This window comes from Ambystoma mexicanum, chromosome 3p (assembly GCF_040938575.1).
Source record: "Ambystoma mexicanum isolate Mex_15411 chromosome 3p, UKY_AmexF1_1, whole genome shotgun sequence".
Classification (NCBI taxonomy): Eukaryota; Metazoa; Chordata; class Amphibia; order Caudata; family Ambystomatidae; genus Ambystoma; species Ambystoma mexicanum.
Window position 1 is genome coordinate 1,228,753,899 of NC_090925.1, and position 16,289 is coordinate 1,228,770,187.

The window sequence follows — 16,289 nt, forward strand, 5'->3', positions numbered from 1 at the left end:
TATAAGAGAATTCTCCCCAACAAACTTCAGAACTGGTTGGTGTCTCTCGACCTCAAGGATGCTAACTTTCATGTGCCGATCCATCCTAAGTACAAGAGGTACCTGAGGTTCGCGGTTGGAGACTTTCAGTTTCGGGTCCTGCCGTTCGGATTGAACTCCGCCCGAGGGTCTTCACCAAACTCATGGTGGTGGTGGCAGCGTATCTCAAGAAAGGGGCGATTCACGTCTACCCGTACCTGGACGATTGGTTGATCAGGGCAAGCTCTCCTGAGCAAGTCCTGGATCATCTGTCAGTCACCTGCCACTCCCTCAACAAGCTGGGCTTCTCCCTCAACTTAAAGAAGTCCCACTTGACGCCAACCCAGCGGCTCCAGTACATCGGAGCAGTGCTCGACACATCCCCGGGGCAGTATTTTTCTCCCCAGGAGAGGGCTGATCACATTCAGCAGATGGTGCACAAGTTTCAACATGCCCAGAGTCTCCGGGCGTTCGAGTTCTTGAGGTTGCTCGGCCTCATGGCATCCTGCATTCTTCTGGTGCCAGAGGGCAGGTTGCAGATGAGGTATCTGCAATGGGCCCTCAAGATGCAGTGGTCACAGTCCTCCGGCAGGATGTCGGACCCCGTTCAGGTGCTGCCCTCGTTCGCCCAGGACCTTCTGTTGTGGGCCGTCGAAGGCAATCTGATGAAGGGGGCTCCGTTTTGGCTACCCTGGCCGGAGGTAATGCTCGTGACGGACGCATCCCTCACGGGATGGGGAGCGCATGCCAACGAGTTGACAGTCAGCGGTCGTTCGTCTCGGTCGGAGTCCAGACTCCATATCAATCTGTTTGAGCTGCGGGCCGTCAGGCTAGCCCTGAAGGCTTTTCTGTAGACTGTGCGAGGGAAGAAAGTCCCGATTCTGACGGACAACACAGTGGCCATGAACTACCTCAACAAAAAGGGAGGGGGCAGGGTCACATCCTCTGTGCAGGGAGGTGATGCATGTCTGGTTCTGGGCCTTCCAGCAGGAAGTTTCGATCTCGGCGGTTCATCTGGCCAGAGTCTAAAACAAGACGGCGGATGCTCTGAGCAGGCAGAGCGCGATCTCTCACGAGTGGGAGCTGGCTCAGGAGATTCTCCTGGAGATCTTCGCCCTTTGGGGGGACCCCTCAAGTGGATCTCTTCACCTCCAGTGTCAACCGGAAGTACGAAAGGTTCTGCTCGCGGGAATTTCCTCCAAAAGGAGCCTTGGGAGACACGTTTGTGGTGGAATGGTCCTTCCCACTGCTGTACATGTTTCCTCCAGTCCTCCTCATCCCGCAAGTGCTGCAGAGGTTACGGAGGTTCGGTTCCCGGATGATCTTCATTGCTCCGGTTTGGGCCCGGAGGACATAGTACCCAGAACTTCTCGACTTGTCCGTCTGCCCTCCACATAGTCTTCCCTACCGATACGATCTGCTCTCACGGGAGGAGGGGGGGGGTCAGGTTCTCCATCCAGAGGTCAGATCCCTCAACATTCACGCTTGGCTTCTGAAAGGTTGAGGTATAGGGATTGGGCCCTCCCTGAAGACGTGATGGAGGTGTTGCTTTCGGCCAGACGGCCAGCAACAAAGTCCCTGTGCCGTTGGAGAAAGTTCTGCGACTGGTGCAGGGCTAAGAATGTGGATCCTTTTTCATGTGACATTCCTGTGGTTCTGTCTTTTTTGCTTTCGTTGGCCCACAGGGGCCTGCAAGTGGGTATTGTTGAAGGTTACCTGGCGGCGCTGTCTATATTTAAGCGCTCGTCTGAGGAGTGTTCCTATTTCAAAATTCCGTTAATTTCTCAGTTTCTCAAAGGACTTGCTAATGTGTTTCCGCCGTCACCGTTTCAGGTGTCTGGTTGGGATTTGAACCTTGTTCTGAAATTCCTTATGGGTGCTCGGTTTGAGTCTTTACACTCTTGTCCTTTGAGGCTGTTAACCCTTAAAACTGTTTTTAATTGCGGTCGCTTCCGCTCGCAGAGTGAATTGCAGGCACTTTCAGTTAAGCCACCCTTCACTGTTTCATAAGGACAGGGTTTTCCTTAGAGTTCGTCCTTCCTTTCTTCCGAAGGTGGTGTCGGAATTTCATTTAAGCCAGAAGGTTATTCTTCCGGCATTTTATCCTCCCACATCCTGGTAAGGAAGAGGAGAGGCTCCATAGGTTGGCTCCTAGGAGAGCTTTAAGTTTCTACATTTCACGCATGTCCCGGGTCAGAGTGGACGATCAGCTCTTTATTGGTTACGTTGGAAAGCGTTTGGGACAAGCTGTTACTAAGCAGACTTTGTCTAGATGGATTATCTTGGCAATTTCTGAATGTTACCGCCTGGCGGGTAAGGACCCTCCGGTAGTCTTACGGGCCCATTCTACTAGGGGTATGGCTGCCTCTACTGCCCTGCAGAGGGGTGTTCCTATTCGTAACATCTGTGAAGCAGCCACATGGGCTTCGGTCCATACTTTTGTACGACACTATTCCCTAGATTCTATCCATGGGCAGGATCTGACCTTTGGCAAGGCGGTCCTTTACTCTGCAATTTGATTGGGTATTCTAAATGTCTATATTCTAAATTCTTTTTCCCTCCTCCATACGTTGATACTGCTTTGGGAGTCCGTCATAGACCTGGAATACGTCGGAGGACCCAATCCCCTCGAAGAACAAGTTACTCTCTTACCTGGTAACGTTCTTTCGATGGGATGGTCCGACGTATTCCATAGCGCTCCATCCCTACCTGCCCCGCTACAGAATTTCTTATGCGATTGCAGCTTACGTTTCCGCAAGGCTTTCTGTGGTCATACTGGCAGTGGTTTGGTGCCACACGTTCTGTGGAAAGAAAACTACAACTGAGGCTACGGACGTCGTGCGTCCTACTTACAACATCCGGTGACGTCTGCTCGACGGAGGCCCATGAGGACAGCCTATCGACGCCGGACACAGACAATTTTCAGAAGCAGCACAGCTGTGGGATAAAGGTCATAGATATGGAATATGTCGTTGGACCATCCCATCGAAAGAACGTTACCAGGTAAGAGAGTAACTTGTTCTTCTGAGCGCCAAGTCTAGGGATTAGCACAGCCATTAGCCAGTTCTTCTCAGGTGACCATGGGTCCGGGTCACCACACATCCCTGGCACAGCCACATGATATATATATATATATATATATATATAATCACACCCACCCCCCCTATTGTGTATAACCGGGGCTATGGACATAGCCTGCGATAGAAGATTCACACATTATTTGGTACAACACGGCCACTAGCCGTAACTAGGTGATTATTTATGTCACAGAGAAGGGGTATACCCTTGGCAATCTTCATATGGCGGTGTGTGCCAATCTCTGACTATAAAGTTTTAGACGAGATACAAAGTATCTCTCTATCCTTAAGAACTTTACTTACTCTAGGATATAGAAAATACTCTCAAAGGCGGACCCACACGGTCCCCAGCAACACTGACCATAAAGAGTTGTGTGCTGCAATAGAAAAATACATACGCCTTAAAAGAGATATGGAGGAAAGTAGACTACATAAGACAGTAAAATACAAAGGAAAGAGTTCCAAAAAACAGCCCATAACAACAAATGCATGGAAAAAGGCTCTACTCATTCAGGATTAAAAAGAAAGGTCCAGAAGTCAAGCAAAAAGTGCTGGGGTCTCACTAGGAGAGGGGATAAAGCATAAACGTAATACCTCTCCCTAACAGTTACGGCATATACTGGCAGAGCCAAAATGAACATCTTTTCCTATCGTCACATTACTGTCATATAACTAGCCATGCACAGTTGGGTCCCCGGAGGCAGGCACATACCTCTTGTTTCTAGGCTAGGTGAAAGATTTAAGGTTTGATTAAAACACGCATTTATATCTTTCACCTAGTGCAGTACTCGTTGTACCCCTGGAGCAGCATGATCGTCCTGTGTATTGTGCCCGACTGGAGTGTGGCGTTACTTGTGCTTTGTTGCCGAGCTTGGGTGTGGGGGGGGCACTGCATTGTAGTGGTCATTCCACTGAAAGGAGTGACATATTTCATCGGTTATAGATACAAATGTTTCTACTTTATAATACATAAGTTATAAATGAAATGCCTGAAGCAGGTTCAAAGTGCGGGATAATCTCCATTTGCATGGATTGGTTTTACTTTTTCACCTACAACTGAAATTCTGTAGCCTTGCAGTGCTAAAGGGGCTTGTTCAATGAGATATGGCCGCTCTAGTTACAAGCGCCAAGTAATGAATCTGCTTTGCCAAAAAAAACTGCCTGCCACTTCTGCCTCAGCAGACTGTTAGGATAGTTTTACTAAAGCCTTAGTTGGTCTTCAGAAAAACCATTCAACTGAGACAGTAAAAGACTCTACTCTTAGTATAAGACTGTACCACCTGAATATACAGAGCATCCAAGCTCATTTTAGGAGGGAGAGAGGGCATAGGAAGGTACAAAGGACCTGTAGTATACCAAGGGTTCAACAGAAACACTGAGTATTTGTTAGGGAGAATCTGCAGTTTCTGTGCTAATTCCCTTTAACCTGAGAGACCTCCAGCACTTTTGCTGGACTCTGAACTTTTTTGATATTAATCTCCTGAGTGGCCCTTTTTACCACTCACACTTTGTTTCTCTGACTGGGATTTTGTTTTCTTACTGTTTAATGGAGTCTGCTAAACTGTGTTTGCATAGTGACACGCACCCTCTCTGCAGTACCACTGAGAAGTCCCATGGACTTCTCTTAATGTTTAGATACATTTTCTTGTGTCAACTACAGTTCCCAAGAATAGTGAGATACCTTGTATCTACTTAGCTTCTCTTTTGTGGGTCCAGCACACACCACACTATGTGGAGTGCTGAGGGGGGAGAGTGGGGGTGGGGGGGGGGGGGTTACATAGTAACTCCTTAACCCACTTCTCATGTAACCTTTTTGTTACTCTCATGGCTGGTGGCAGTGGTTACTTTTTGACTAACTTTTGTGCAGGGTTCTAGCAGGCTGATTTCTCAGCTGCAGTACAGCACCCATGGGTGACAATTCTTCCAAAATGGTGCCGTCGTCTTTTCTCACAATTTTTTTGTTGTTAGTTCCTTCTGGGCTTTTACTTTATCGTTTAAACTAGGTTTGAGTTCTTTGTGTTTTGCCTTTGGTGGGCTTCAGCCCGTCCAGGCTTTTGAAAGGTAAGACTTGATGTAGTCACGCTGTGTGAGCAGCCAGGCCGATCTCAAGAGGGGTAAATGTGAGCTGTAGCAATGACCTTTGCAAATGCAAGTAACACTTATACTCAAGGTTTCTGTTATAAATAGTTAAATATTTATTTAACATCAATTTTTAATAACTGCTTTAATTAAAGCAAGATATGTACTTTAATCAGAATCGGCACAAGTTAGTGGCTACTCTTTGGATATGCTCTTTACACAATTCCTACACCTGGAGGTGTCTTCATAAGGACAGTAATGGCATTTATATATCACTGGTTATACTTTGCAGATTCTGGGGGTTGCAGAAAGGAAAGGTTGAAGGAAGAAAAAAAAGGTTAAGCAGGTTCTCAGGGTATGTGAGTATACTTTAATCTTCCAATGAAGTCTACACAAGCCTTTCCCAGCAATAACAGTCTAAAACAAGTTACCACCTATGAGGGACAGAAATATCAGTAAATGTACTAGAAGAGTCGGCAGGGAGCCAGGACAGCCACATTTAATTGGAGCACAGTCTATGGAGCTGATGCACTTGTTAGATAAAAAGTCTTGCAGAATGTTAGTTTGTAGAAATCACTTGTAGGGTCACAAGCTGTGAAGCCTGTGAATAGCAGGGTTAGAACCAACTCTAAAAAGTAAAGCCAATGCAAGTCTCAACTGAGAAGAAAACTGCTAACGAGACTGAGGCAAGTACTCTGAGTCTCAACATTACCTTTTTGTTTGAAGAGTGGTCCAGCCGGAGTCTGTCCTGTTGTAGCGGTGCAGACCCTGGGTTCCTGAGCCTCAGTCGTGGGGATAAGAGGGATAATGTCTGGAAGGCTCCTGCGGCAGCAATTTGGGGGTGGTCTGCAGCTACAGGCTCTTTTCGGTTCAGCAGCACATCGCAGTTTTGGCGCTCGGTAAACGGCACCACTGCGGATCTTGGGTACCGGTTGGGCTTCCCTCACTCATTGGATCATTAGACTGTCAATCACACAGCAAGGTGCCTGTCCTGAAAGTACAGCCAGCCAGTCAATCAGGACTGATTGCATTCAGGCATTCCTAGAGACAAAGGACAGGGGTTTCAGGAACCTCCCTCACATCCTGCCTTTCCAGAAACTGGAGCTAGAGGTGGGCTTCAGGGCTGAAGACCAGAGGCAAAAGGAACAAAGGACTCAAACCTGGCTCAACGCGCAGAGTAAACCCCAAGAAAGACCTCAAAAAACAGAAAATGGCAAAAGAAGACCAGGGCAATTTTGACAAAATGGTCACCCGTGGGTGCTATACTTCAGCTGAGGATTCAGCTTGCGGTAGAAAAGCAAAATGGTAGGAAAATGAAACCACTGCCACCAGCCATTTAAAGTAGGCAGGGTAACGTAACATTTTTACATGAGAATGTAGGATAAGGCGCTACTAGGTAACCCCCAGCACTCCACATAAGATGGTGTGTGCCGGACCTACAAAGAGAAAAGGTAAGTCAATTTCACTTTACTATTCTTGGGAACAGTAGTTCACACAAGAAAAGCTATTTAAACCCTATAATAAATCTAAAGGATTTCTCTTGACACTACAGTGAATGTGTTGTCGCCATACAAAAAGTAGATGCCTACGGATTTTGTCAGACTTCAAAAACAGTGGAAACACATAATCCAAATCAGATCAAAACACATGAGTGAGAAAAAAGATCTTATTCACTCCAGGGTTAAAATTAAAAAGTCCTAAAGTCCGGCAAAAGAGCTGGTGTCTCTAAGGTTGAATGGAATTGGCACAGAAATGAGAATTCTCCTTAACACAGGCTCTAGTGTGTCTGGGAAGGCAGGAAGTGAGGGAGGAACCTGAAACTTCGCTGGCCATTGTTTGTAGAAATACCTGGCTGAAACCAGTTCTAACTGGGCGCCTGGCTGTCCAAAAGGACAGCCAACCTCCAGGTGATTAACAGCTGCATGCCTGTGAATTAATGAAATTCTGTATAAAAGACAAAGATTTTGGGAGTACAGGCAGTCGACCACTGGAACAAGGCATCCGACGAAGAGGACGAGCGGACACGGAAGCAGCACCCTCCAGGACTGCGAAAGCCCCGGTGAAGCCTTGCAGCTGTGCTGACCCCGTTTTCACATAGACAGGGAAGATCCACCAAGGACGACTTCCTGCCTCAGGCTGGTGGGACCAAATAGCCTTGAGACCTGCGACTTTCCTTGGCTGCAATATCCCGATACCCGGACCATCGAGTGCAAAGTCTTCCAAGGAACAAAACCGGCTGAAACTTCGCAGGCATCCATGGGGTCCTACAGAAGCAGGAATTCTGCATCAAAAGTCCCCTCACCAGAGTTCAGGGATGCGTGACTGAATATAATCCAACCGGGGATATTCGTTCCTCTTTGGCGCCAAGAAAAAGGCGCCAAAACCACAGAGCTGCTGAAGTGAGTGGAATCCATTGCTGCTGTGTCCCTATCCCGAGTGCTGCCACAGAAGCCTGCCAATGTTCCTCCCCTTTAGTCACCATGACCAACGAACATGAATCGGGGTCTGCATCACTGCATCAGGAAGGAAGCCCGCTGGAATATCTTAATTTTTAAGGTACTGTGGGGATTGGGCTGTAACTACCATGTGCCATTTTTCGGTGCTTCCTAGCTTCAGAAGTGCTGTTTTCACCAATCTAGAGTTGACCTAAACTCACTTGTGCAGGCCTTTCAGCTTGTGCACCCTTAGATGGGCTCCTCTTGAGCTCCTGGAATTCTTCAAGAATTACTGACTCTGAGAATAACTTTTTCTCTGAACTGCATCAGAACTAGAACTATCCACTTGGTTGTCCTGGTTCCCTAAAGGCTCCTCTTCTCAACCCTATTGGCTTTGGCAGTGCTGGTTCCCCCCATAGGTTTTACATTGTGTAACACCTTTTTCTGCTGGGAAATGGGCAACCTACATCCCTCTGGGAGAAAATACTATTTTAACTGTTGCTTAAGTGTGTCCTATCAAACTCTGAAACTCCCCCCCCCCCCCCCCCAAAAACTCAAAAGGTGATATATGTGTAAGTGCTATTACTGACCTTGATGGATGTTACTCGGTGTGCTGGAACTGTTTAGCATGGAAAGAAATTACTCACCAGCATTGATTCTTATATTAATTTAAATCCATCTTCCATTGAATGTTCTTGTTGCTGCCTTTTTAGTTTGATTGTTTTACCTTGTGTATACATAAATAATTGTATATAACTCTAAGTGTGTAAGTATTTATTACTTGGATCCTTGCGTTTACTGATTTCCGTGTACTGCTCTACATCTCACATTACCCCTTCTAAGGTGGGCCTGGCTGCTCAGCCACTCTACCGACTTGTGTAGTACAGGCCTATGTTAAGAGTTGGCTACCGAGAGAGGAGTCTTATACAGTCCCCCAAACAGTATTATAAAAAAATAGTTTTATTATAAATATAGTTAGGCCAAGTTATTTCTTGGGGTAAGTACTTTGTCATAGACACATTATAAATATACTACACAATGCTTGAAGACACACAGACCAAAGCATACACCTTGTTAAAACGAACAGTATTTCTAGGGAAGTCAGACCTTATCAAACACATTCAGTATAGGACACACCTATTCATAGGGAGTTAAACCATACGTTGCTTTCTGATTACTCTCAGTAATACAAGGGTAGTAGACCCTAGCAGTTGTGCAGTGACACTCCGTTAAGGAATCGCTTAGTAAACAAACCTTTCTGGATAGTGGAACACTCATTCAATGAACAGTAGAAACCCACAACCACATTCAGGATAGGTTATGCTAGGTGTGTAAGACCTTTTGGTGTAATATACAATTACAGTTGCTTTCCTGCTCATTGGAACACAGAGTAAGGTAAGCAATAACTCTTTACACTAATTTAGGATTGCACCAGGCATACCAAGGTCCACTACACCTACAGATCACTTTTTAAGAATGGCACACAGCTATTGTAGGCAACTAAAACCTAATGTTGTAATATACTACTACAGTTGCTTTTCAGTTCAGTGGAACGCAGACTAAAGTAAGCAATAACTATCTAACTTATTTTAGGATGGCCCAAGGTAAGTAAAACCCTAATACCTTTTTAACTGAGCTATCAGCAACTTGGAGGTAGGTATACACCTAAGACTGTTTTTAAATCTTTATAAAAGAGACCAGGGAAAGCAAAACCCAATGTTACGCTTTATGAACTAGTCAATGTTATTACGGGTAGGTAAAACCCAAGGCAGACTTATCTTTAGACAGGCTATATACAACAGGTCCGGGGAAGCAAGACAGTTGGTGAACGTACACACTATTTATTTTATTTATTGCATTTTATTACACGCCCAAACCCTTGGGTATAAAACTAGTATTCTGGAAGAAATAGTTAAGTCAAGTCAAGCCAAGAGCATTCATTTTGGGAAGATGCATAACTAATTCACAGGTGAGTAAAACAACCTTACATATACTTTTCAGAACGGCACAACACACATTCAAGGTAAGAACTTTTGTAATTGCTACCTCTCAGTTAACAACTATTCCTTCACAAGTAGGTACATTTCAAAACACTTGTTATATTGTTCAAGGCTGAATCCTTTTCTTATCCAGTCCTTCCCTTTTCTATTGAGTTTTCTGAGGCGGAAGAGGGACCCTAGTGGGCTAGGTGCCAGCTGTAGGCAGGGTAAGATCGGGTTCAGTTGCAGAAAATGTCAGAGTTCCCGTGGAAGACTGTTCAAGCAAGTAAGTATTTCATTTTAGAGTTAGGGTCTGGGGACTTCTGAGAAGACCACGTAGGAGGATTCCAGCAGTGGGTCTGGCTGAACTGAATGAGAGGACTCTGAATCCCAGAAAACACCCCAAAAGCTTTACAGAAATCACACCGGCTTAAGGTAAGTAAATACTACAGCCAACACAGTACCTCAGCACAGAAGAAGAGTTGCAGCGGGAAGACTAAATATGACTGGTCGGATTCTCGTCACTTGTAAGGTTCAGCACGCTGATGACGGGATTTTTCAGACTCTGTTCTCGTCTCTGGAGGTCCTGCAGGATGCTACCAAAGTTTCAGGAATTCGGAAGTCTGTGCACCGCACACTGGCTCGAGGTCCCAGGTTGTTGGGGTATTGCAGCCTTGCAAGGCCGCAGCACGACGTGGGATGGCTCAAAATGCAGGTCTTCTTGAGTCAAGTGGATCTTACCAGGCTCTGGGCTGGGGAAACGCCAGGAAGGGACTAGAAGCGCATAAATAGCAAAAAATGATGGGGCAATTTTGGTAAAATGGGCAACCAGGGGTGTATTTATCACAGCTGTGAGAACAGCCTGCGGTAAAGGTGCACCGAATTTGTAAAAAGGTTCACTGCCACTAGCCGTTTAAGGTAAGCTTGTTCCTGTAACAGAATTATTATTGCTAGTGAGAAAGGGGATACTTTGGATGTCCCCAGCACTCCACAGAAGGTGGAGGGGTGCTGGTTTTCACCTAACAAAATCTAGAATGAATAGAAATATACTTTCTACCTTTTGGGAACTGTAGTTATCACAAAGTTAGCCAGAGAAAGTAAAAGGGGAGCCCAGAGGGCAACCCTGTAACAATAAAAAAGGTAAATATCAAAAGTTTTCAGAGGATACCATTAAAAGGATGCTATGGAGAGTCTTAAAATGACACCCATAAAAAGAGTAAAAGGATCTGAGTGTGTGGAAAAATGTGCGCACTCACTGAGGTATAGGGGAAAAAACTCTACCCATCCAGCAAAATGTCCTGGGGTTCTCACAAGTGTAAGCAGTAAGGTTAAAATCTTATCCAACACCCACCACTTATTTTTAATGGTAGCAATATGTCCTGTTTTCATTCCTTTCAGAAGCAAATTGTCGCAAAAATCAAAGATGGCAATGGGATTTTGCTCAAGATAAACCCTTGCCTCTGCTCCAAGCAATACATCTTGGGAAATGTATAAATTTGGTCCATGGTGCACCCGCATCCATCACATTTTTAAAAAATGACTTGACTCATTTAAACTAATTTGGAAAATGAGATCTGCAACGATTTGTACCCAAACTGTTTATTTTACGGAATCCATGCAACAGTTTTCGCTGTCCGCCTATTCAAAGTCAAATAATCTGAGTTTGTCCAGAACCAGCATTTTATTATACATTTGAACCATAGGAGGTTTGCTACAAAGTTACCAATTCTGAACAGCCTGTGGCATGCAATTTATTCTGTAAAAGTGCAGCCATTTTCGACGAGCGGGTCAAAGCTATTGGCAAGAACATGTTCGAAAATTCAGTGGTTCATAGGCTTCACTTTAACTATAGGGTGGCAACAGCCACCCTACAATAAATAATGCATCTTTATAGTTGAAAGTCTCCTGTAGCTGCACTCAAATTGATGCATGCCTCAACAAATGTGTGCATCTTTTTGCTCGCATTAAAACAGATGACAATTGCTTTTCTATACTCACTTATGTGCATTATTGTTCCTTGATGTCTCAGTTGCTGCATGTAAATTTCCGCTCCAAAGCGGATTCTCAGTTTGGCATGCTGCGTTATTCGCTGTCTGTTTGCTTGATGCTTGGGTTGAGACAATCTTGTTTCTGTCCTCCCTGTTCATTTTGAGAAGTAATCTGGTTAATGAAAAATGGATGTAATAGTAGGGAAAGACCCTAGTGCTAGTTGTTCAATATACAATTACCAACACCCTCACCTTATGCTTACCTAGCTCGAAGATTGGTTAAGTCTTGCATTTCTTTAAGACAAAGTTGCAAGTTGTGCTTATTGACCAATTGGTAGCACAGCAGAAGGACATGCACAAGTGCTAGTTTTCATTTTCTGACTTGTGGCTGTGTATTCAAGTTCATGGTTCGGCAGTGCCCGTCAAACTATGATTTCTGGAGTTACTGATTGAGAAAGAGCATTATGGTTACAGTTTAAGTATGAGCATTACAATTTGATTGATCTAGCTTGCTGAGAGGACTCTTCTTAACCATGTTTTATGCATTTACTATTCATTTGCAAGGAGCTTAAAGATGTTGGCCATCGTGATCAAATGGCTGCAGCGCGTGGAATCCTGCAGAAGAACATACCCATACTTTATACTGCCTCTCAAGCCTGTTTGCAGCATCCAGATGTGGCAGCTTATAAAGCCAACCGAGACTTGATCTACAAGCAACTGCAGCATGCTGTAACAGGAATTTCAAACTCTGCCCAAGCTACAGTGTCTGATGATGCTACTCAACAGCAAGGTGGTGGTGGAGAGCTTGCTTTTGCTCTTAATAACTTTGATGTGAGTACACATTTACCAGCCTTTTTTCTTTGATGTTGTGGCATCTTAAGCAGCAATCCAGATCCCTTTAAGAGATGTTGCAAAACTTTAAAAACTTTGATTTCTTTAAAGATGGAGACATCTGTAAGATAATGCTGAAGCTTGTTTAGAAGGTGGATTGTTGTGTGATAGATGGATACCAAAAGATTTTCAGGTTTGCTCAGGTAGCAGCAAGTGGCTGTACTTTTCCTTTTCATGTGAATTAAAGACTGTTAGGCAAGATTGTATGCAGTACCCTTTGGGTGCACAACAACAACCCTGACCTCCTGGCAATATGAACCCAACCTTTGGAATAAGTCCGTACTACACATGTTGGTAGCATGATAGAGAATCCAGGCTTATCTCCAGAGGGTTCAATGTGAGCAGTAGGGGAGTTACACAGAGATTCGCAGTGACAAGTATCCAAATAAACCCTTATACTCAAGGTTTCCTGATTAAACAGTCAGTTTGAATAAGCCTTCTTCAGAAGGGAGCAATATAATAGCACACAAATACCTTCAAAATATACACCCTTAGTTTCTCTAAATCGGCAAACACCCATTTGGGATGCCACACACACATCCTACACCCTCAGGTGATTTAAATAGCTAGGACACTGTGGACATTAAAATATCACTGTACATTTAGAAAAATAGTTGTGTCAAATAAGAGTTATTAGAATAAACAAACGATCACAAATATTCTTAAGCAGGTAAGTACTTTTGAAACCCCCCAATGCAAAGTAAGTTAACCCCTTCCTGGAAGGAAGACCAAACACAAAGTCGGAGGGAAAGAGTAATTCAGGGAGCCAGACCAGGCCAAAGTCGATTGGGCAAAGTCTAGGTGGAGTGAAGCACTTCTCAGAGGTAGGTAAAAGTCTGGCACAATGTTTTAGAAGTCATTGTAAAAAAAGAATAAATCAAAGTAGGGCCACATGCTGTTAGGCTTGTGAGAGTAGAAGCAACTCTAGAGAGCAACCAAGACCAGTCTCAACTGAGAACAAGCAAGGCTACACAGCAAGAGGTAAGTTCTTAGACTGTACAGTACCTTTTAGTATGAAGAAAAGTGTGGCAGATGACTTCTGTTACTGTGCAGCTCTGCAGATCCTGGTGTTCCTGGGCCTCAGTCGTGGGGACAAGAGGGAGGACTTCTGGGGACTCCTGCACTGCAATGGGATGGTCACCGACTCCAACTGGCAATCTTCAAACAAGTGGCACTTCAGTGTTTCAGCTCCTCGCGTCTGCCACATATAGCACCACCACAATTCCTGGCTGTCGAGATGGGCTTTCCTTGCATCTGGGTTCCAGCACTCTGTTGAGGTGGCTCAGGCTTGGCCAGTCCTGCTTCTTGGGATTCCAGAGGATCTTCCTGGAGCTCTTGGACAACTTAAAAGCAATGCACACAATCTGGTGTTCCTCTCCCTGGCTCTTCGGTTCCAGCAGCAACTGCAGTGGAAGTTCAACAAGCTTCGAGAGGATGTTCAGACAGGCTTACTTTGTTTCAAGTTGAGAAGTCGTCCTTGCAGGGCTTCTCTAGTCGAGGCGAATTCAGAGCTTCAGCACAGTAGCAGGGCTTCACTGTGCAAACCAATGGTCCAGGAGTTGCAGCAGGTGTCTCTTCCAAGTTCTTCTTCGGATTCCTTTGTTCAGTGGTCGACTCTCCCTTCCACGACAAAAAGCCTCGCCTTTTATGCAGGTGTCTCCCATTCATTCCAGCATAGCTAACCGTCAAATAGCAGGGTGGCTGTCCTTGCCGGACACTCAGCCGGCAAATCACCTTTTGGGTGCATTCCTGTAACCAAGTGGATTAAGCATAGGGAGTTGAGCACAGGGAGTTTCGGGCACCTCCCTCACTTCCTGCCCCTGCCAGACCTACTGGATCAAGAGGCGGGCTTAACTCGTGAATCCCGCCAAAGACAAAATGAACAAAGGCGCCAAACCTGATTTTGTGCGCAGAGTCAATCTCAAGAAGGATCTTTCCATGAAGAAATGGCAAAAAAAGAGTGGGGCTATTTTGACAAAAATGGCACCCTTGGTGCTTTACTGCAGCTGCGAATGCAGCCCGCGATAAAAACTCCCAATGGTAGTTGAAAGTGAATCACTGCCACCAGTCATTCATCGTAGAAAGGGTAACATAAAAATGTTACATGAGAAACCGACAAAGGGGATACTAAGAAACCCTTGCAGCACCCTACTGTAAGATAGTGTGTGCTGGGTCTAGAAAGTTACACATGTAAGTAAAGTCAATTTCACTTTACTGCTCATGGAAACAGTTATCCAAGAGAAAGGTATATAAACCTTTGGGCAATCTCAGACTTCCCTGTGCCACTCCACTGAAGGTGAAAAAGTAAAAGATGATGCCTATGGAGTTTGTCGGTCTCCAGTTCAAATCACAGAAAATTACACAAGAGTGGGATAAAAAGGGTCTCACTCTCTCCAGGTAGAGTCCAGCAAAAGTGCTGAGGGTCTCTAAGGTAGAGAGGAATTGGCACAGTTCTGAGAATTCTCCCTAACAGACTTATGTTTTGTTTCTGAAGAACTCTGTAATGCAGATTACCACTGAAAAAAAGAAAGATCTTTGCCTAAAATAGGTTTGTTGGTTGTGGTGTGAACATTGTTCCTCCCGAAAAGAGATTCGAAGTTCGGAGGCCCGTCTTTTTAATTCTTTGTATTTTTTTTATGGGAAGGGTTCCTTGAAGCTTATCTCATGTTCCTCTTTGTTGTACAATGAGGGGACGGATCCCATAGGTTTGTCGAAACCTGCTTTCATTTATTATGGAACACTTAATACACATTTTAATAAAAGTAGAGTAGATTGGTTCTTGGACTCATTTCAAATGCACAAGGTTATCAACTCACTCCTTGCAGACATGAGTACTTCTCCACTCCCTTTGTGCCCCAAAACAATGGAGTGGGAAGAACAAAGAAATAAAATATCTCCAGGTTGTACACTTCAAGTCTATTGTGAGATGTTCTCAAAGCAGCAAATAATTACAGAGACATGACAACAACAAAAAACTGCATTCGAACTGGGTACACCCTCCCGAGTGTGTAGCTTAATGTGCCAAGCAGTTCTAGTTGGCTTCTTTTTTTGTTTGCATATGAAAATGGATATCACTTTCCCAAGGTATCCCGCAAACACTGTAAAGGATATCCAGAAGGCGGATTCAGTGACTCCTTATTAGTTTGTCACTTTCGTCAGGATCGCAGTAATCCCATAATTGTCATTTTATTACTTTGTTCACCAATTTTGCTTTTAGCACATGTTAAGAAAGATTTCCATTTCATGTGTAATTTTCCCCTCCAGTTGTGTGACCCCTCCCCCCGCCCCCAACATTTTACTTTGTTTAAACACCATAGTCTGACTTTGCCAGAGGAGCACAGCCTTCTGCTGTTGTACTCTGGACTTTTCGCTCACTTCTAATGGGGAAACTGACATGCCCTTAAAGACAGTTCGTACTGGGAGACGTTGTTTCCCTTAGTCCTTGTCAATGTTGCAACTTTTTTACAACATGTTGCAAGTGCACCCAATACCTTTCAGTACAGTGCACTTGGCTCTTCCTGTCATTTCTAAAGGCCCTAGTTATTCACAAAGGATTTTTTTCAGAAGTGCAGATGTGCCTTGGACAAGGCTGGTGGCAGCTTATCTTTTCGTATATTTTTAACCCTCTCTTGCCAGGTAAACCGCAATTACCGCGTTTGGCACGGTTATGTGGCCTGGCTCCAAAATGGCCATGCCATGAGGTTCTTTGTCCTGTCCTTTGGCCATCTTGCCCCTTCACCTTTTGCAGGTAGAGCCGACCCGGGTCCTTATTTGGGCATGTATTTTCCTGTGAAACGCCAAGCTTTTGCAGGCTTCTGCATG

The 16,289-nt window shown here is 44.8% G+C and overlaps 1 protein-coding gene across 1 annotated transcript in view; it reads left to right on the forward strand.

Moving 5' to 3' along the window:
- Nucleotides 1-16,289, forward strand: part of CTNNA1 (catenin alpha 1) — a 505,233-nt gene that overhangs the window by 230,964 nt on the left and 257,980 nt on the right. Inside the window, exon 6 of the mRNA XM_069652692.1 lies at nucleotides 12,141-12,407. Within this exon, the coding sequence (XP_069508793.1) occupies nucleotides 12,141-12,407 (267 nt within the window). The remainder of the gene's footprint in view (nucleotides 1-12,140; nucleotides 12,408-16,289) is intronic.